At 38.6% G+C, this 19,913-nt stretch overlaps 1 protein-coding gene across 2 annotated transcripts in view; it reads right to left on the bottom strand.

The window, feature by feature from the left end:
- Positions 1-19,913, bottom strand: part of MAN1A1 (mannosidase alpha class 1A member 1) — a 176,546-nt gene that overhangs the window by 13,392 nt on the left and 143,241 nt on the right. For both annotated transcript variants that reach the window (XM_045391605.3, XM_074036953.1), the window contains exons 7-10: positions 15,019-15,142; positions 11,252-11,345; positions 4,520-4,635; positions 133-352 (exon numbers count right to left, since the gene is read on the bottom strand). In XM_045391605.3, the coding sequence (XP_045247540.2) occupies positions 133-352; positions 4,520-4,635; positions 11,252-11,345; positions 15,019-15,142 (554 nt within the window). The remainder of the gene's footprint in view (positions 1-132; positions 353-4,519; positions 4,636-11,251; positions 11,346-15,018; positions 15,143-19,913) is intronic.

Raw genomic sequence — 19,913 nt, forward strand, 5'->3', positions numbered from 1 at the left:
CTTTATGACATTAATCACGATCATCAAGTTTCATAGGCAGAGTGGACAGTCTTTTGATGGCAGCAATGACAAAACTGCATGAAATCAAAGCATGTGGGAATAGACTGTAAGTGAAGAATAACATGTACTCACATGTTCGATTATATGATTCATGACAGGTACGGGCAATTTCAGCCCCGAGTTCAAGGTAGTGTTGGGCCATGGCTTCGGGAGCTCCATCAGCCCCGAGTGCGAACATGCCTCCTGCAAAGCAGGTCAGGTGGCCCATCTTGTGCTCCAAGAGGCCCCCTTTCCACTCCGCGATGTAAGTTAGTCCGCTGCTAGACTTGCGGATCAAATGAGTCTCGATGGCCTGTAAAAAACACTTTTTTACTATTTTGTAATCTCTTCTCAAATTTATACTAAAAATATGCCCAACATTAATAAAAAAGAGAATAAAACACAACTCCCAATCAGAGTTTGGTGTTACAAATCCATTCAACCTGAAATTACACGCTATTGCTTTCTGTATTCCTCCGCTAGCTTAGGCCTTATTAGTTTGGTTAGTCAGAATTAACACTGCTGCGCCAGCACAGTTGGTTTTGCTTGGTTCCGCGACCAAACACTTGTATTCCTCACACTCAAAAAACTTTCCCCTTCCCAAAGACAGGCCACTGTGCAGCGGTAATAGTTGTTTTGGTACATTTTCATTTCCACAGGTGGTGAAATAACACAAAGCCCAGGCCCTAAGGTGGATGAAGAACACAGCATATTTGTGCATGAGATCCAGGATGGTGGCAAAACTCTTCCTTTCAATTCTGTAGGCCTGGAGGGATCACAAAATAGAGTGACAAAGAGGAGGTGTTCTGTGGCCAGAAGACTTGGCTTCAAATTCCAGCTCTGACACTCTCTCTAATTTGTGGAAGTGAACAATTTGCTTACTATATCCCTAAATCTCAGCATCCTAATCCATAAATGGGAACAACAGGATCTCCTGATAGGACTCTGCCACATTTTGTTTATAAAGCAGTCACTAATGCAAGTGGCACGTGATAAAAGTCATTTATAATTATTCACATTTCCAATGTGGTGACACTTGAATCAAGTTCCTCCCTAATACTTCTATTAAAAAGCACACTATTATATAATGAATGAATATATATATTTTAAAAATCGGAATAAAAATCTTTAAATTTGGGAGAAATGATAATGTTTACAAAAATGATTTATAAAACATCTTTTATTTCTATCCCAGGTCTGTTGATATTCTCTTAAACTAGACAGACAAATAAAATATGCCTTATATTTTAAAAAGCAAAAATAATCTCCAGTTCCTCTAATAGAAAATGCTCTCCCTGCTGCCCCACAATTACTTCATGGAAGGAAAAAGGCCATGACTGTGTCTATACCTGTACACTGCTATCAAGAGACAGGGATTTGTTAGGAAGCACATTTGGGAATAGACACAGAAAAAAACTTGTGATAGAGAAGAATGAATGAAAATGAATACACAGGAAACTAAAACCTTTCCTACCTTTATTAGAAATAAACGAATGAAACCAAGATGGTAAGAAATAAATGAACATATTACTGTGCTCATTAACTGTGGTTAAGCTAATGTTATTGATGGTTTAGTTATTACATTAATATTTCATTCTTATTTTATGCAACTGAAGATCTTAGCTATTTATACTTCTCATAACAAAAATTGCAATAAAGTCCTTCAAGCAGATACTTGTTCATAACCCAAGAAATTATTCTTTCTACATGGCAAGAGTAATAGCTTTTGAGCATGAATTAGAGAAACATTATTACCCTGTTATGGATCCTAAATAAAGTACGATATTATTTCTGGTATGATTCGGACCAAGTTGCTACCTCTTAATAAAAGCTACAAGGAAATTCCAAGACCTTCAAAGCAGTAATTTTGTGTGGCCATGGGAAAATGCAAATAAATACAAAGAAGGATAGTTTTTAGTAGATCTACTGTGTCAAGGCTACAGATAATTGATTAGAAAAAAGGGTACTATGTATTTTGTGATTTAATCCTTCTATAATTGCTTTAAAAAATTGGTTTGATGAAGGCTTCAGAATCTTAAGTGTCTGATAAGTCATCTGCCCAGGTATCATTTACCATTGTGAGTTCCTAGTGTAATCTCCAGATAGGGCCATGATAGCCAGTTGAAAGCTCAAAATATTTTGTTACTAAAATAATCAAATAAAACATACCACTCTGGGATTAAATGCTTCCCAAAATCTACTTGAAGCTACAACAGAGTAACCGTATCTTCAGTAATCAACTGTCCAGAACAATAGTGTGCAGCATCCTCCCCTTGGTTATAATAATCTTCTGAAGTACAACTTAACAGAAAGAAACTTTGCTGTATAAGATGCTGCTACTTCTCAAAACAGAAATTTAGTTGTTCTAGCTTTGCTTTCTAAGTTGAAAATATACAATGCAATGAATATTAGCTTTTACTAGGAAGAGAAGCAGGAAACACTTTGACTTCATTTGTTCTTAATGGATTTTCCTGTCAATGATTTGTCTGATTACAATATACTAAAAGTTGTGTAGGTATGGTTTTAGGAACTAGGAAGAAAATATTTCAAATAATATTTTAAAGTTGTCTTTTTTTGAACATCAAGATCTCAGAGGGCCAATTTAGGATTAGAATAATTAAAATGTCTGCCAGTATGGTGATTAGAGGATGACAGAATGGAAACTATAAAATATGGAGAACTCCCTAGATTAAAATCTGAAACCTCATAGCAGTGAGGAAAAATAAACCTAAAAGAGGCCATGTGGATCATATCCTAGTTTGCTTTTGATGTTAATCACATGCCTTTATAAAGGCTGTGCCAAATGTAGGCCAATGTTCTCACTAAGGCGCTTCTGGTTCCTGCATGGGAAGTAGTGAAGACTCGTAAAGGAAACCAACGTCATACTCAGTGCCAGAACAAAGCAAGCTGCATTTATATTTAAATAAACAAGTATGCCTATGTCAAAATAACCCAGACCTCTTGTTAGAAAGACCAATTTTATAATGGCTACATCTTTGGGATTAAAAATTTCCATTTTTTTCCTATGAATTAACACTTTACTAAAAAATTTCTAAGCTGTCAAGACAAAGAAAATTTTTCTGAGGACTGAGCCACTATTTTACAACACTACTTGAGAAGCCTTGATAATAATATTAAAAGAATATATGTGTTACTACATTAAATAATCACAAAAACACCTGATTCCACTAAAAAATTTTGTTCCTGAAGAGTATAAATATTTTAGATAAAATAATTTTCTTCCTGACTTGATTTACTTTCTAACTTTATTTTCGGTTTTGATTGAGGCTTAACTGGAGGTGTTTCTTAGTTTACTTTTTTTTTTTTGAGACAGAGTCTCGCTCTGTAGCCCGGGCTGGAGTGCAGTGGCCGGATCTCAGCTCACTGCAAGCTCCGCCTCCCAGGTTTACGCCATTCTCCTGCCTCAGCCTCCCGAGTAGCTGGGACTACAGGCGCCCGCCACCTCGCCCGGCTAGTTTTTTTTGTATTTTTTAATAGAGACGGGGTTTCACGGTGTTCGCCAGGATGGTCTCGATCTCCTGACCTCGTGATCCACCCGTCTCGGCCTCCCAAAGTGCTGGGATTACAGGCTTGAGCCACCGCGCCCGGCCTTAGTTTACTTTTATACTGGCCTATAGACTTTAAGTAGTTTCTAACTTACCTTACTAACTTACTGCTTGCAAATTAGTAAATGAAGATTTAAATGTAGAATGGAAATTCTTACAAATAAATCCACAGTGAATGAGTTAAAAGGAACAGGTGTTGATACAGACAAACTTTAATCTTAATTTTGGTTTGACATGTAATTTCTCTGAGGTACAGCAACTTTATCTGTAAAACTGGGTGAGTAATAGCTCAAGTACTGTGAGAGAGAAAAAAAACAACACAACTCCACCATTTCATTTAAAGGAGCTACCCTAACACACTGCTTAGCACATGGTAGGCAATTCAACACACAACTGTTGCCTCTTACTTCTCCACTGTAAAGAATCTTTGATACTATTAATGATCTTCCCTTAAATATGAGTTTATTCAGATTTTTATGTGTGGATTTCCTTAGAGTACTGTCCACATATCTCTGGGGACAAGTTTACTTCACATGGAGGTAGCCATTGGGACTCTCTGTCTTCTTGGGCAATTTTAACTTAGGCAATTGTCAGAATACAAATTCAGGATTTCCCCCCACATAATATAAATTGTGGTCCTAAGGAGATAATTCATATTTATGAAAGAATACGACTTTTTCAGATATGTGACTCTTAACTGATTTTTAAACCATGCAAAAACTTTAGCTGCCCAATTAGAAATAAACATCAAATATGATTACAATTATTATGATATTAGCAGATATCGAACTCTACCTAACTGGAAGTATTTTGTAACTCATTCATGTAGTACATCACTTATTCATTAAAACTTGATTAATATAAAAGTTATAAATTAGGGCTGAGTGGCAAAGAAGATTTAAATATTAGGTTACCTGAACAGCATCAAAATACATCTTCTTAGCTTCCAGATCTGTCTTGTCAGACATTAACCAGGCCTTCAGCAAATATTCATAGAAGCTGTCTCCAAGACCTCCAACTGATACATGATCTAGAAAGAGAGGGAAATGAATTTTAGAGTGATTCAGCTTTTAATTCAGATAAAGGAGCAAAATCACATTAGCAACTAGGATGCAACCTTATGTCAACTGCAAGTCACTGTTACATTTAAATTCCAACAAATCTTTTATTTTCAGAAAGATATTCTGAAATGAGCAGATGGGCTATTAACTAATGTAACATACTCTAAATAATTACCAGAGTAGTTTTGTAAACATGGAAGATAAAATATATGTAATCACCCCTAATTCTAAAAATCTGGTTCTCTAGTGAAAAATACCCAACTAAAATGTTCACAGTATACATTTAAATACATTTTTATTTGCTTTAGTTCTGAATAATATAAAATTCTGGCCATGCTATGAATATTAACACATCTTTTTTAACAAGTGGTTTGTAATAAATTAAACAAGAAGCTCCTCAGGTTCATTGCCATTATTATTATTTCTAATCTCACTCTGTCACCCAGGCTGGAGTGCAGAGGCACGATGATAGCTCACTATAACCTCAAACTCCTGAGCTCAAGCGATCCTCCTGCCTCAGCCTCCCAAGTGGCTGGGACTGCAGGCATGCATCACCATGCCAGGCTCATTTTTAAATTTTTGGTAGAGACGGCATCTCGCTATGTTGCCTCAGCTGATCTACAACTCCTGGCCTCAAGCGATCCTTCCACCTGGGCCTCTCAAGGAAGAGGGCTTATAAGCATGAACCACTGTGCTCAGCCTATTATTGTTTGATAAATTTTCTAGTGCTATGAATCTGAAGGGTCAAATACCTATGGGACAGGGGCAGTCAGAAAGAATATGGGGCAGAAGAAGTTTTTCCTCCTAATACTCCGTTCCTACAGTCCACCTTCACTGCCATTTATCATGCCGGACCCACTACATGTATTATCAACAATCTCACAACTGTAGGATAGGTATCCTCATTTTTTTTTCTTTTTTTTTGAGACAGAGTCTTGCTCTGTCACCAGGCTGGAGTGCAATGGCGCGATCTCAGCTCACAGCAACCTCTGCTTCCCAGGATCAAGTGATTGTCCTGCCTCAGCCTCCCGAGTAGTTGGGATTACAGGCACCCACCACCACGCCTGGCTAATTTTTGTATTTTTAGTAGAGACGGGGTTTCACCATGTTGACCAGGCTGGTTTCAAACTCCTGACCTCATGATCCGCTCGCCTCAGCCTTCCAAAAGTGCTGGGATTACAGACATGAGCCACCACACCCGGCCCAGAGTTCTAATGACAGTGCTCCTTCAATCTGTTCCCCACATTAATGTCAGAGTAGCCCTCTTAATACGTGAATGTGATTACCCTTTACTCGAAGCCCAGTCCTGTGTGTTTGGTGCCATGCAAAATCTCAATCTTCTCTATGCCATTCAGTCTGGCTCCACTTGCTTTCTGCTCACTTGCTATACAGCCCTTCTTTTGGTTCCTCAAAATCATCAGGCTCCATCTCATCTCAGGCAGGGCTTCTATAGGCCTTGTTCTCTCTGCATGAAATGGACCCTAGGACCCCCTTCCCCTTCTTTAGTAGTTCTTACTCTTACTTCATACCTGGGATCAAATGGCACTTCGTCAAAGGAGTGTTCTCTGACAATCCCACTAGGTTCCCTTGTCACACCCTTTTTGATCGCACACATTTATCACTTGCAATTTCATAATGTGGTAACATTTTCTTCTGTCTCCTCCACGAGATCATGAACCAAGAGGGCAGAGACCAGACCTATTATGTTTCCCAGTCCACCCCAGCCCCTGGAAAGTGTCTTGCCCATGGTAGGTACTCAACAAATAATTGATGAACAAAGCAAAATTCTTCTATGTCAACCTTAATAAAGGGCTGTAACTATCCAAGCTAAAGAGCCATGTTTTAAAGTAGTTAAGTACGTGATTTTCTTGTTGCAGAAAGTGTAGAATTATAGTTTAAATTTTAGTGTAAAAATATATTTTAAAAATTCGAAGTCTGATTCTTGAAGTGACATTTACAGTTTCCTAAATTAACACAGAAACCTCTGACATTTACAAACTAAATAGATTAAGTACGAACTCATCAATAACAAACCCTGTTGTTATCAACATCATTGTAGGAGACAAATGCAAGTGATGCGTGGAAAAGCAAATCCCGGGCTGGCATTGTCAAAACAACACTGACTCCATGAAGTGATAGGAAACGATGGCCAGGATCCAGACATGTCCTTTGGAGTTAAAGCAATGAGAGCTGAAAACCAACGGCCAGAAGGAGCTTGATGTTTTCCTCCCCTTGGGTTATGATTTTCTAATAGATGGAAGAAGCAAGTTTGGGCATTTGGGGATTTTTTTAAAATAAGAAAAAAGTGTTACATAAGAAAACATTTGTTTTAATTAATTTTGGTATTTGCTAGTTTTCTATTTTTAAAATTTCCTGCCTATAAAAATTTCAGACAAAGAAACGTAAAGGAGAAACAGGTCTTCTCATTAATTTAGCATATCACTCACTAAGCTTCCTTCAGGCCTGGATGGCTGTTTGTTAACACAGTCCTGTGTAAACATCTTAGCGGATGTGGGGGAGAGTAGGCCTGATTTTATCACTAGGAAAGGATCAACCTACTTCTAGAAAGAACATAATATGGTATTTTTATGTCCAACTGCTCTAAAGGTGAGGTGTACTGTAGTCAGTCAGATATTACGCTCTTCTCTGAAGGAGTAATTTATTCTTTTCTTCATAAGAATAGGTCCCATAAAAGGATTTCTAATATCTAAAAAAGAGAAAAAGCAAGTAGCAAAAGAATCCAGACAAAGAAGAATTAAAAAACTCAGTATCTCCCTTTTAAAATTTTTGTTGACTTCATCTGAATTTCTCTCTCTGAAACAATCCCCCACTGATGCTAGTGACACTACACATAGCTAGCTAGATTAGATACAGATAGATGGATGGCTGTTACAGAAATCAAAGGATGATAAATGCTCTGTGTACAGACATGAAACCCTGCCATCTGGCCTCAATAGTAACGAGATCAGTTCATATTATCAGTGACCAGGACCGGATACTGCCTTTCAGCCACAACTGAGGAGCAGGGGCAACTGCTAAAAGAGAACAAGCAGAACAACCATTAAAAGCAGAGGCAGGCCCAGCGTGGTGTCTCATGCCTATAATCCCAGCACTTTGGGAGGCCGGGGAGGGCGGATCACCTGAGGTCAGGAGTTCAAGACCAGCCTGGCTAACATGGTGAAACCCTCATCTCTACTAAAAAAACAAAAATTTGCTGGGTGTGGTGGTACGCGCCTGTAGTCCCAGCTACTCGGGAGGCTGAGGCAGGAGAATTGCTTGAGCATGAGACAGGGAGGTTGCAATGAGCTCACATCATGCCACCGCACTCCAGCCTGGGTGACAGAGCGAGACTCCATCTCAAACAACAACAATAACAACAACAACAACAACAACGGAAATATACACAAGTTGTTTTATCCCCAGTCCTCTAGTGGCCCTCAAACTGTTGAGTCTCAGCACCCTTTTGTAATCTTCAAAAGAAATGGGCACCCCAAATAATTTATGTAAGTAATTTACTACATTGGAAAATTAAAATTTTCCAATTTACTACATTGGAAAATTAAAATAATTTAAAAATACTTTTCTTATTTCATTTAAAATAATAATTACATGCCCATTAACATATACAATTTTTCAAAAAAGTTATATTTTACAAAACAAAACAAAAAATTAGCGAGAAGACTGACACAATTTCACATTTTTGCATATCTCTTTCTTGTTTGCCTTGATAGGAGACAGTTGGATACTCATGCCTGCCCTACTTTCAATCCTTTGCTATATGTTGTTTTGGCTATAATACATCAAGAAAAGTCAGCCTCACACAGTAATACAGTCAGAAAAAGAAAGGATATTTTAACAGACTTTTCACACAATTGTGGATATTTTTCTTTGATACTATAATAGTCAACAGGTGGTTTCTTTTTTAAAGGTTAATTGCGTTGTAAAATTAGAAATTACATCAATGAATTTTTGTATTGTTACATTAAAATCCATTGGTCTATCTTGTACTTTACATAGATTGTTTTCCATGTATGATCTTATAATGTCATGCTTTGGTCATTTGGAAAATACTGGCTCACTGAATTATGCAGATCTTTCAAATATTGACATGTTCCATTATACAATGTCAGAAAACCACATTTGTTAATATCATCATCAATCTAATAGGAAAAGTATTTGTGTCAAGTTCATGGTAGCATGTACAAGTTTTCCAAAATTCTATTTTTTTTGTTGTTGTTTTTGTTTTTTTTTTTTTTTGAGACGGAGTCTGGCTCTGTCGCCCAGGCTGGAGTGCAGTGGCCAGATCTCAGCTCACTGCAAGCTCCGCCTCCCGGGTTCACGCCATTCTCCTGCCTCAGGCTCCCGAGTAGCTGGGACTACAGGCGCCCGCCACCTCGCCCGGCTAGTTTTTTGTATTTTTTAGTAGAGACGGGGTTTCACCGTGTTAGCCAGGATGGTCTCGATCTCCTGATCTCGTGATCCACCCATCTCGGCCTCCCAAAGTGCTGGGATTACAGGCTTGAGCCACTGCGCCCGGCCCCAAAATTCTATTTTTTATTTAGAAACTTGGATTATAATCATTGGCATAAATACTGTGACTTTTCCTTGAAGTGACAAGCTCATTTTCAAGAATATAGCTCCCAATTACCTAGCCTAAATAACCATTTTTTAAGTTGTTCTTTCAAGTAAAAATGTTGAATCCATGAAACAGTAAGTGGCTAGTTCAGCTTGCAACTCAAACACCCAAGAGCTTTTCCTTGACGCAACTACCATTTTTCATAATTCAGCAGGAGTGATTTATGAGTGCTTTCCATTTCATCTTATAGAACATGACAAAGGTGTGTACTCAAGGGTTGATATTTACTAGAATCACTAATTTTTTTTTTTTTTTTACTGTTTCATTAAGCACATTCATAAGTGAAACTGATATCCTTTTTTTAAATGCTACTAAGAATACAATGGGGGCTGGTGTGGTGGCTCATGCCTGTAATCCCAGCTTTGGGAGACCAAGGGAAAGGGATCGCTCAAGCCTAAAACTTTGAGGCCAGTCTGGGAAATATAATGAGACCTTGTCTCTACCAAAAAAAAAAAAAAAAAAAAAATTGAAAATTGGCTGAGCATGGCAGTGTGCACCTGTAGTCCCAGCTACTCAGAGGGGCCGAGGTGGGAAGATCGCTTGAACCCAGCATGAGCCCAGGAGGCAGAGGTTGCAATGAGCTGAGATCATGCCACTGTACTCCAGCCTGAGTGACACAGTGAGACCCTGTCCCACAAAAAAGAAAAAAAAAAAAAGAAAGAATACGAGTATTAGTACTATTTGGTGTTTGTTTGCCTTTGTTCTCAGTGAGGCTTCAGCAGTTTCACGTAACACTGTAGGTGTAAATATCAACATTTTAGAAAAGGAAGAAAGTCTTTTAAAGTACCACTATTAAACAGCAGAGGCAGAGAGAGAGATGAGATATAGAGTACATATGTATTCACAAAATTTAAGTACGTAAACACCCACTAAGTGCAAGACATGGTGTACTGGCTTAGTAAATATGACTAAGACATGTATTACATGTCTTAATATATTATATTATTATAATAAAAATAGTTTTGACCTTGTGGGCCTCTTCAGAGGTCTCAAGGACTTCCAGTGATCTGTTGACCACACTTAGGTAAGTGGTAACCTTGATTATAGCCCTAAGGTTTCAATGGCTAGGCTTCCAGAGCTATAGACACATTTTAGCATATGGATTTTAGCATATTCTTTCCTATTATTCTTTAAGAAAAGTACTTCTAAAGTAACAGTGAGGTATCTAAGAACATGACATAAAAATATAAAGAAAAAACCCAAATTAGAGTAAAATCTTAAGGCAATGTACTCTTGCCACAGTGGGCATCTCAATATTCTTCACTTGTTTTCAGTTGCTATTTAATCTACTACTGTTTTTCCAAATCAGCTTGAGAACATTTCTTTCAACTACTCTGAATCTTTATGCCCCTTCTCAAAATCATCTGAAGAGTCTTAAGTGCAGGCTTCTAGGATCAAAAGTCCTTGTGCAATACTTTCTCCCATCCTAAAGGTAATTCTACTGGCAAGAAACCTTTATCTGGCAGCTTAAAATTAAGTAGAGAAAAACAGGCTGTTTGCTCTTCCAATTTCCCAACTCTTAAAAATTCAGGCTCCCTCTTATTGTATAGTCACGAAGAAATAGAGAATGTTGGGAAGCAGAATGGTCTACCTACTCTCTATAAAACCCTCACAGTCATTAATACAAAGGATTGAATTTCCTTTCTATCCACATGACCAGCTTGTTACAGGTTATCATCCCCACACTACTCTGGCCAGATCTTCCCTTTCTTATTAATAGCTTTAAATGTGCTTATATGTCATCACACTTGGAGTTACATATGAAAAATACACAATCCAGTTTCCTGGTAACACAATCTTGATGACAGAAGCCTGTTTATCAAAGGAGCCATGCCCTTTTCTCCTTTTCTAAACATTTCTCAACAAAATCTGTGCTGCTTTTGTGCTTCCTCTCTCTCGACGAGTACAGTACCATAAAGAGCTATAATAATGCGAATCTTCTGACTTACGTTGACCCCACTGTCCACTACTGGGATTCAGATAGTTAGGATAAAGGCCTTGTGGTTTTTCCAGTTTGTTCAGTACTGTTCGAATATTCATTACCTATAACAGAAAATAAAATGTTACTGTGAAAATCTGAAAAACAATTTTCATGCCATTCTTCTTCTTCTTGAACATATTTTTCCATTTTAGAAAAAATAAGTTGACTTAAATGATGCAGAGTTAGAACAAAGATAATTGCTGTTAGCTTATTATTACAAACATAATAGCAGTAAGTGAATATAGTCACACTGATTAGTTATCTACCATTAGCCAGATGTCATCCTAGGAACAAGGGGCCAGTGGATAAACAAAGTCACCGTACTCTTAGAATTGTGCATGCTAGTGGGATGGGACAGACAATAAATAAATAAATAGATAAATAAATACGTAAGTATAGTCATGTGTCACTTAATGACAGGGATACATGCTGGGAAACACAGGCATTTTCACTGTTGTACAAACATCATAGAGTACACTGTCACAGATGTAGTTGGCACAGCCTACTGTTTGTAGGCTACAAACCTGTGTAGTGTATGTTACTCTACTGAAGTATTTGTGTATCTAAACATAGAAAAGTACACTATAAAAGATGAAAAACGATACCTTTCTATAGGGTTATACATTTTATAACCCTATATATAAATACAGGGCACTTTGTATAGAACATTTTTCATGAATGAAACTCGCAGGACTAGAAGTTGTAGTGGATGAGTTAGTAAGTGAGTAATGAGTGAATGTGAAGACCTGGGACGTTACTGTGTACTACTGTAAACTTTATAAACACGGTATACTTAGCCATTATCAATACATTTGTAAAAGTATTTTTCTTTCTTCAATAATAAATTAACCTTAGATTACTGTAATTTTACTTTATAAGCTTTTAAATTTTAAAAAAATTTTGACTCTTTTGTAATAACTGTTAGCTTAAAACACACTCTGTATAGTTGTACCAAAATATTTTCTTTTTTTATATTCTTATCTATAAGCCTTTTTCTATTTAAAATTTCTTTTTAAAGTTGTTTAACTTTTTAAACTTTTTGTTAAAAACTAAGACATGTATACACACGAACTTTGGACTACACAGAGCAGGACCATCAATATCACTGCCTTCCACCTCTACATCTTATCCCACTGGAAGGTCTTTCAGGGGCAGTAGCATGCATGGAGCTGTCAACTCCTGTGATAACAATGCCTTCAAGAGGAATACCTTTGCTTCTACAGGTAACTTAAAAAAAAACTGGTACATTCTAAAATAACAATACAAATGATAGTACATAAATCAGTAATGCAGTCATTTACTTTATCAAATATTATGTACTGTACATAATTATATGTGCTATACTTTTATATGACTGGCAAAAACTGGTACATTCTAAAATAACAATACAAATGATAGTACATAAATCAGTAATGCAGTCATTTACTTTATCAAATATTATGTACTGTACATAATTATATGTGCTATACTTTTATATGACTGGCAGTAGAGTACGTTTATGTCATCACCACCACAAACACGTAAGTAATGCATTGCACTATGACATTATGACGACCACGATGTCACGAGGCCGTAGGAATGTTTTCAACTCCATTATAAACTTACACTGTCATATATGTGGTCCATTGTTGACTGAAACACTGTTAAGTAACATCTAACTGTATAGTATATCAGGAGATGGTAAATACTGTGGAAAAAAATAAGAGGGTGCTACGGATTGAACTGCATACCCCTAAATTCATATGCTGAAACCCTACTTCCCAATGTGATTGTATTTGGAGATTTATTTGGAGATGGCAATTAGGTTATGATGGTAGAGCATTATATGGGAATGGGTAAGTGACTTTAGCACTGTGGTGCTCACTGGTCACTGCGACAGGTGTGGCTGGGGGAAAAGTCCTACTGAAGCAGGTTCAAGGGCCCTCATAAGAGACACAAGAGCTCTCTCTCTGTGATTCCTTCTCTCCCTCAGAGCACAAAGATGACGTCATGTGAACAAACACTGGGACAGTGCTCATTGTCTAAAAGTCCAGGGAAGAGGCTCAGAATGAAACCTACCTCATTGGTAGTTTGATCTTGGATTTCCCAGCCTCCAGAACTGTAAGAAAGAAATTTCTGTTGTTTCTGGCTGCATTTTTGTTACGGTAGTCGGAGCTGATTGAGAGTAATGGGACAGGGTGATGTGGAGAGGCTATCCCATGTTAGTCAGAGTGGCCGGCAAGGCAGAGGTGTTTGAGCAGAATATTGAAGAAGTGAGGGAGCAGGCCACGTGGAAATGTGGAGGAAGCGCACTTGGAACAGAGAGGGGAGCAAGTACAAAGGCCCCGAGGAAACAGCAGGTTTGCAAGGTCACTGAGGCCAGAGGTGAGGAGGCAAAGGGGAGAATGTCAGCAGGCAGAGGAGAGGAGAGGAGAGCCAGGGCCCAGGCCACCCAGGCCCCACAGGTCACAGTAAGGGCCTATTTCACTCTTGAGTGTCATGGGAAGGCTGAGGGGGCAAGACAAGAAGTGGTGGTCAGGTGGCTACTGTATAGTCCAGGTGACATGATGGATCCCAGATCAGGACAGCAGTAGAGGCAGCGAGACACCCAAAGGATTTCTTAGTGGATCTGGGCCTGGGGTTTACCAAAAAGAAGAACCAGGAGGATCTCAAGATCTTTGGGCTGACCACTGGGTACAGTGAGATGCCATTTACCAAGATAGCAAAGACTGGAGGAGAAGCAGGTCTAGGCGTTGAGCCTGAGGCATTTTAAGTGGGACTTGTCTATCGGACCTCTTAGTGGAGATGTTTAATAAACAGATATAGAGTCTGGAGTTCAGGAACGGGTTGGGACTGAAATAATAAACTTGGAGTCCAGAGTATAGAGATGGTATGCCAAGCCCAGAGACTGGATGTAACAATGTAGGGAGTGAATATAAAAAAGAAGAGGCACAGGATTGAGTGCTAGGGCTTTCCAATATTTAGAGGTTGGGGTGTTGAGGACACAAAAAGGAAGACAGAAGGAGTATCCAGCAAAAAGGGAGACAAACTGGGAGCATATTACATGCCATGCGCAAAGTGTATCTCAGGAATGAAGAACTGACTGACTGTGTCGAATGCTGAGAGCGCAAGGAAGATGAAGGGGAGAATGGGTAAGTGGCTTTAGCACTGTGGTGCTCACTGGTCACTGCGACAGGTGTGGCTGGGGGAAAAGTCCTACTGAAGCAGGTTCAAGAGACTTGAAAAGCAGACAACAGAGACGACTCTTTCAAGGAATTTTACTGTAAAGGGAAGCCAAAAAGCAGGTTGAAAATAAAGGTAGAGTGATGGGGGGAACATGAATTTATCCAAATATCGATGGGTTTGCTTTCGGAAAATGAGGGACCAATTCAGGTGCAACATCACATTTGTATAACACTTTCAGTCTGTATTTCACATAGTTGGCTCATGCAGTGCATTTAGTACCAAATATTTTTAGATAAGGACACAAACTTCAGACGAGTTAAGCAACTAACTTAAGGTAGAGGGAACCAGAGGTGGAAGCCGTGTCCTCACATCCTGAGCTAGAGTGGCTCACTGGAAAGGCTGTAGGTTTACAGTTTGGCTAATTGAAATGCTGCATGTTGCAAAACTTCAGAAAGAGCTATAACAAATTTGGTTGTTATTTCCACCTCAAAAATTCCTAAACCTTCTCAGAGAGGATACTGTTTCTCATAAGTGTTGCTTTGCAGGCCAAGGCACATTGAAGAATCTCACCTTTTCAGCAAAGATGGGGTTTCCTGATAAGTGGCTCAAGTGCATAAACTCCAAATGCAGGGTTCCAAATTCTGCCAGAATACTGCTGCCTCCAGAGGCCCAGGGCCAGTTCCTTCCAATACCGCTAAAGAAGAGATGACATCGAAGAGTTATGGGTCAGACTAATTTCGTTTTTCACTACCTAAATAGTAGACATGAAATGGACGGCTTTTAAAACAAGGCATCCTACCCTAACAGTCCCCTCTAGATACTGTAAAACCAAGCACTGTTTTCTTTGGCTACCAGTTTTAGGGTTTGACTCCTGTCTCCAAATTGAAAATTACTGTTGACTTAATTTAGAAAAAAGCTGCTGAGTACTTGCTGTTGATGAACAGGCAAATCTTTTGGAAAGTACAGATGCTATATAGATGTATAACCATTCCACGCAGAATATAAAACAAAACCTGACCAAAACAGTCCCACCATGCCCAAATACCACATAAAGCTCTTCAACATTTTAATTAGTTTCAGCCTGAGAGTCCAAGGAATTTCGGATATTATGTACAAAATTTTATTCGGATAAAAGATGAATTTCCAAGATTCATTAATTATACACTCACTTCAACCCTCTCCAAATCTTCCCGCATTTACCAGACTTTCTTTCTTCCATGTGTCTTCACTCTATTTTATTTTTTTCTAAGCATATTACCTAAGGTGCTAACTCATTCCCTACTCTATACAACCTGTGATCAAGAATTCCAACAAAATTAGGTTATAAAATCTGGAAAGGTCAGAGGCATGAGCTTCAGAACTTACTGCTCCATGGCCTTTCTTGGAGAAATGCTTTTTTTTTTTTTTTTTTTTTGAGACAGAGTCTTGCTTTTTTAAAAAACTAGGCCTTTTAAAACAGTTATAAACATACACACATCCAAATACACATAAAGTGACTCCTGAGACATGGCAGTACTCTTGGGTACAGTTTATTTCTGGAGAGCCACTTAACACTTCAAAAAAAGATGTGGTAATTCAAAAGAATAAAGTTCGTTATTCTTCTAATACATTCCCTTTCTGATAGCTAAAATCCCACACTTTTAGTTTAGAATGCACATTTAGTGCATGCCTACTATCTGCCAGGACTATACATGGCATTGGGTTACAAGCATGGTTATGATAATCAATCACTTTTTCTCAAAGACCTAATAGTGTAATGACAGAAAAAGAACTAAGCATAAATAGTTCCAATCACAGACGGTGAATGCTGAGATACATGTGTGAAGAGTTCTCTGAGCATCTAAAGCTGGGACACACAGTCCAGCGTGGTGGGGATGGATCACAGAAGAACTTCTTCAAGGAAGAGACTCCTGAGTTGATTCTTGAAGGGTAAGTATGAGTTGGTGAGGAAAAAATGATGAGAATCTGGGCAAGGAGAGAACACACGAGCAGAGGGGCTGGCCAGGAACCAGAAGCAGCTCTTACGCTGCAGAATGGAGGGAATGGAGGTTGGTGGGAGAGAAGGCTGGAAGGATAGGCTGTAGCCAGGTCTTAACAGCTTGTGGAATTCTCTCTTTCTAAGGTAGACCCCATCAAAATGCTGCTCTTGGTGTTCACCCCCACTTTGTTTTTGCCATATATCCGTCACAGCTCTGGGTAAACCCTTTCAGTCCTGTCCTGGCGTCTGCCGCCAGGCTGCTGAGGAATGCTGAGGAAGAGAGAAACCATGAGGATGACTGGCGCTTACAGTCCTGGGCTCGCCTCACTCTCACTTCTTGCTCCTTTCTACAGCAAAACCTAGAGTTTCCTCCAAAACACTGACATACAGTACATCTAAGAAAAGTAAAGAGAAATAAGACACAGAGATCTGAAAACGACATATTCATTTATTTTATTTTACAAAATGCCCTAAATTTATTAGGTTCTGGGAATGTGAGTCAGTTTTTATTTTCATAGTTGGCTTATAAAAAAGAATTTTCAATCATCCAAATAGGATGAATAGCTACTTTCAAAGTTTATTAACATATGGCAAATGCACATGGTAATTGGTCATTAACTAGTTGTCACGACATGTCAATGTTTTTTTTTTTTTTTGGCAACAGAGTCTTGCTCTGTCGCCCAGGCTGGAGTGCAGTGGCGTGATCTTGGCTCACTGCAAGCTCCGCCTCCCAGGTTCATGCCATTCTCCTGCCTCAGTCTCCCGAGTAGCTGGGACCACAGGGCCCGCCACCACACCTGGCTAATTTTCTGTATTTTTTTTAGTAGAAACAGGGTTTCACAGTGCTGGCCAGGATGGTCTCGATCTCCTGACCTCGTGATCCGCCCGCCTCGGCCTCCCAAAGTGCTGGAATTACAGGCGTGAGCCACCGTACCTGGCCAACATATCAATGTTTTATTCCAATCACTCCATCACTGACCAATGCCAATAAGCCTATTTAGCAAAACTACAAATTTCTGTGGTCTGGAGAAATATTAAAAACAAAGCTGCAACATAAGGCAATATCAGGGTAAGAGGAGATGACTTTATCCTGGAAAAGAAAGAGAACACAGTGCTGAGGAAGCCCAGCCCGCCTTCCAGATCTTAGGGACTGGTTAAGTTCGGGGATTAGAGCATGTGGTAGCACACTCAGATGAGAAAGTTAAGCAATATATATATACTAAACTAAACCTCATATTACTTTATATCCATGTATTTGTTCTCTGCCATTAATGTGGTGAATCAAGAGAAAACCAGAGATATACTGGAAAAGCATTCAGTATGTTTAGAAACATTTCTTAACATTTAATTTAAAGAGTTAAATGTATCCTTCCTCCCTCTTTGTACACGTTCATACCAGAAGGAAAATGGTACTCTTTTCTGTCACCACCCTCCCAACCCCCAACCATGGAAGCAAGAACATTAAAATCACTAGCAGAGGAAATGTTATGCTAATAGAAAGAAAACTGGATTTAGAATATAAAGCATATTTATATGAAAGGACAGCTTTGGTTACCATTCATTCAGTCTGCAGAATTAATGTATTTCAGTAAGATTACTTATGTGATCAACGGTTGTACTGGCTCTTAAATATAGGTCAGGGAAGGGGTTCAATAAATTAGAGATAGTACAACTATAGACATTAGATGAGGACATGGGGCACACATCTATCTACCACAGGCCGCCACAGTTGAAATGTGTGTGTGTCTCAGAGAAATGGCTGCTTCCTGTCTTGCATAGCAAGCATGTAAGCTTTGGTCACTCATAGATTGAGGGAGATGAACAGAATGATTTCTAAAGTTATTTTTGTCTTTAAATTCTATAAATCTACTGAGGAATCTATGTATTTGTAAGGCTTTAATCTTTAAAACGATGTATGGACACAGGCATTTGACACAAAATGGGGGGTTGGTGACAAAAGGAAATGAGGTCAGAGAGAGTTTAGCTCCCTTGGTCTGGTGCGGGGGTCCCAGTGTCTCAGGCGTCCCCGGTTATGAAAGGTGAGGCATTCTAGACTGCTGGGCCAAAAATGAATTTTATCTATGGCAGTGGGAGATTTAAAATGTCTCTAACTTCAGTTCCACTATGACATTATTTTAAACACAGCTATGGTGTTATCTGGCCTATTTTACAAAAACTAATCATATTTAGAAAAATATTTCAAAGATAAAATAATAGTTTGTGTTCAGAAACCATTAGTTCCATAAGACAGGCATGAAAGGAAAGAATATTTAAATATTACCAATCTTGTTACAATGACTACATTTTAAGCCAAGATGATGAGTCGGCCAGTGCAAATGTATACACAAAAAGGCAATTAATGTGATCTGGGGAGCTGCCAAGTGTTTGGTTCAAAGGATTCTGCAGCAGAACTTCAACTTCTACATCATTCTAATTATTTATGTTTCTTCCAATTCCTACTTCTTCCATTTTAAATTGGAGTATTACTTAATGTATATGTTTCAATTTTAAAATTTTCAGTATTCTATAAAGGTAATAAATATTTAAAAAGAATATATCACAACTAAAATAATTGATTTTGGCAACTATAAATAGAAACGTCTCTTTAAAGGAATTGAGTCACTATGATCTTTTCAAAGTGTGGAATGCTTTTGTTGCTTTGGAGGCTGTAATTTGAATGTAGTTTATTAACTGTGGTAATATACTTCATTCTACTTTACTCAAAAATAAGAAGGCATAATTATTTACAGACCTCAGAGCTCTGAGAGCAATGGGCTTTATGTGCTTTTCCTCCTGTCTCCTGGGAATGGTTAATAGAGTCAGAGGAAGGAACTGCAGTACTAATGGTGCTAATCTATTCATATCTGGATCCTATGGGAGAGATGCTAACTCTTTTCCTAGAGCCTGTAATGATTCAACTAGTTGGAGGATTGTTCTGGATTGATGGTGTATTCTTTCAAAATAATCTTAAATTAAGGTAACTCAAGGTACAGGTTGCTGTGTGCGATGTATCATTCTGGTAATCCCAGCACTCTGGGAAGCTGAGGCAGCCAGATCACTTGTGTCCAGGAGTTCGAGACCATCCTGGGCAACATGGTGAGACCCTATCTCTACAAAAAATACAAAAATTAGATGGGCATGGTGATGTGCACCTGTAGTCCCAGCTACTTGGGAAGTGGTAGCAGGAGTGGATCACTTGAGCCTGGCAGGTGGAGGTTGCAGTGAGCTGTGATTGCCACTGCACTCCAGTCATGGTGGTAGAGTAAGACCCTGTCTCAAAAAAAAAAAGAAAGGTATAGGTTACAGTGACTGTCCCAATACAATTTGGATCATTAACACATATATTTGGCTACCTATTATCATCAAATGTACCAGATAATTTATAGAACTGAAGCAATTCTAAAAATTGCCAGATGAATATATAAACAAAGCATTAAATAGTTATAAAGTCTTGATTAGCTATGACTTTCGATTTATTCTTCCTTAC

The sequence above is a fragment of the Macaca fascicularis genome, chromosome 4 (assembly GCF_037993035.2).
Source record: "Macaca fascicularis isolate 582-1 chromosome 4, T2T-MFA8v1.1".
Taxonomy (NCBI): Eukaryota; Metazoa; Chordata; class Mammalia; order Primates; family Cercopithecidae; genus Macaca; species Macaca fascicularis.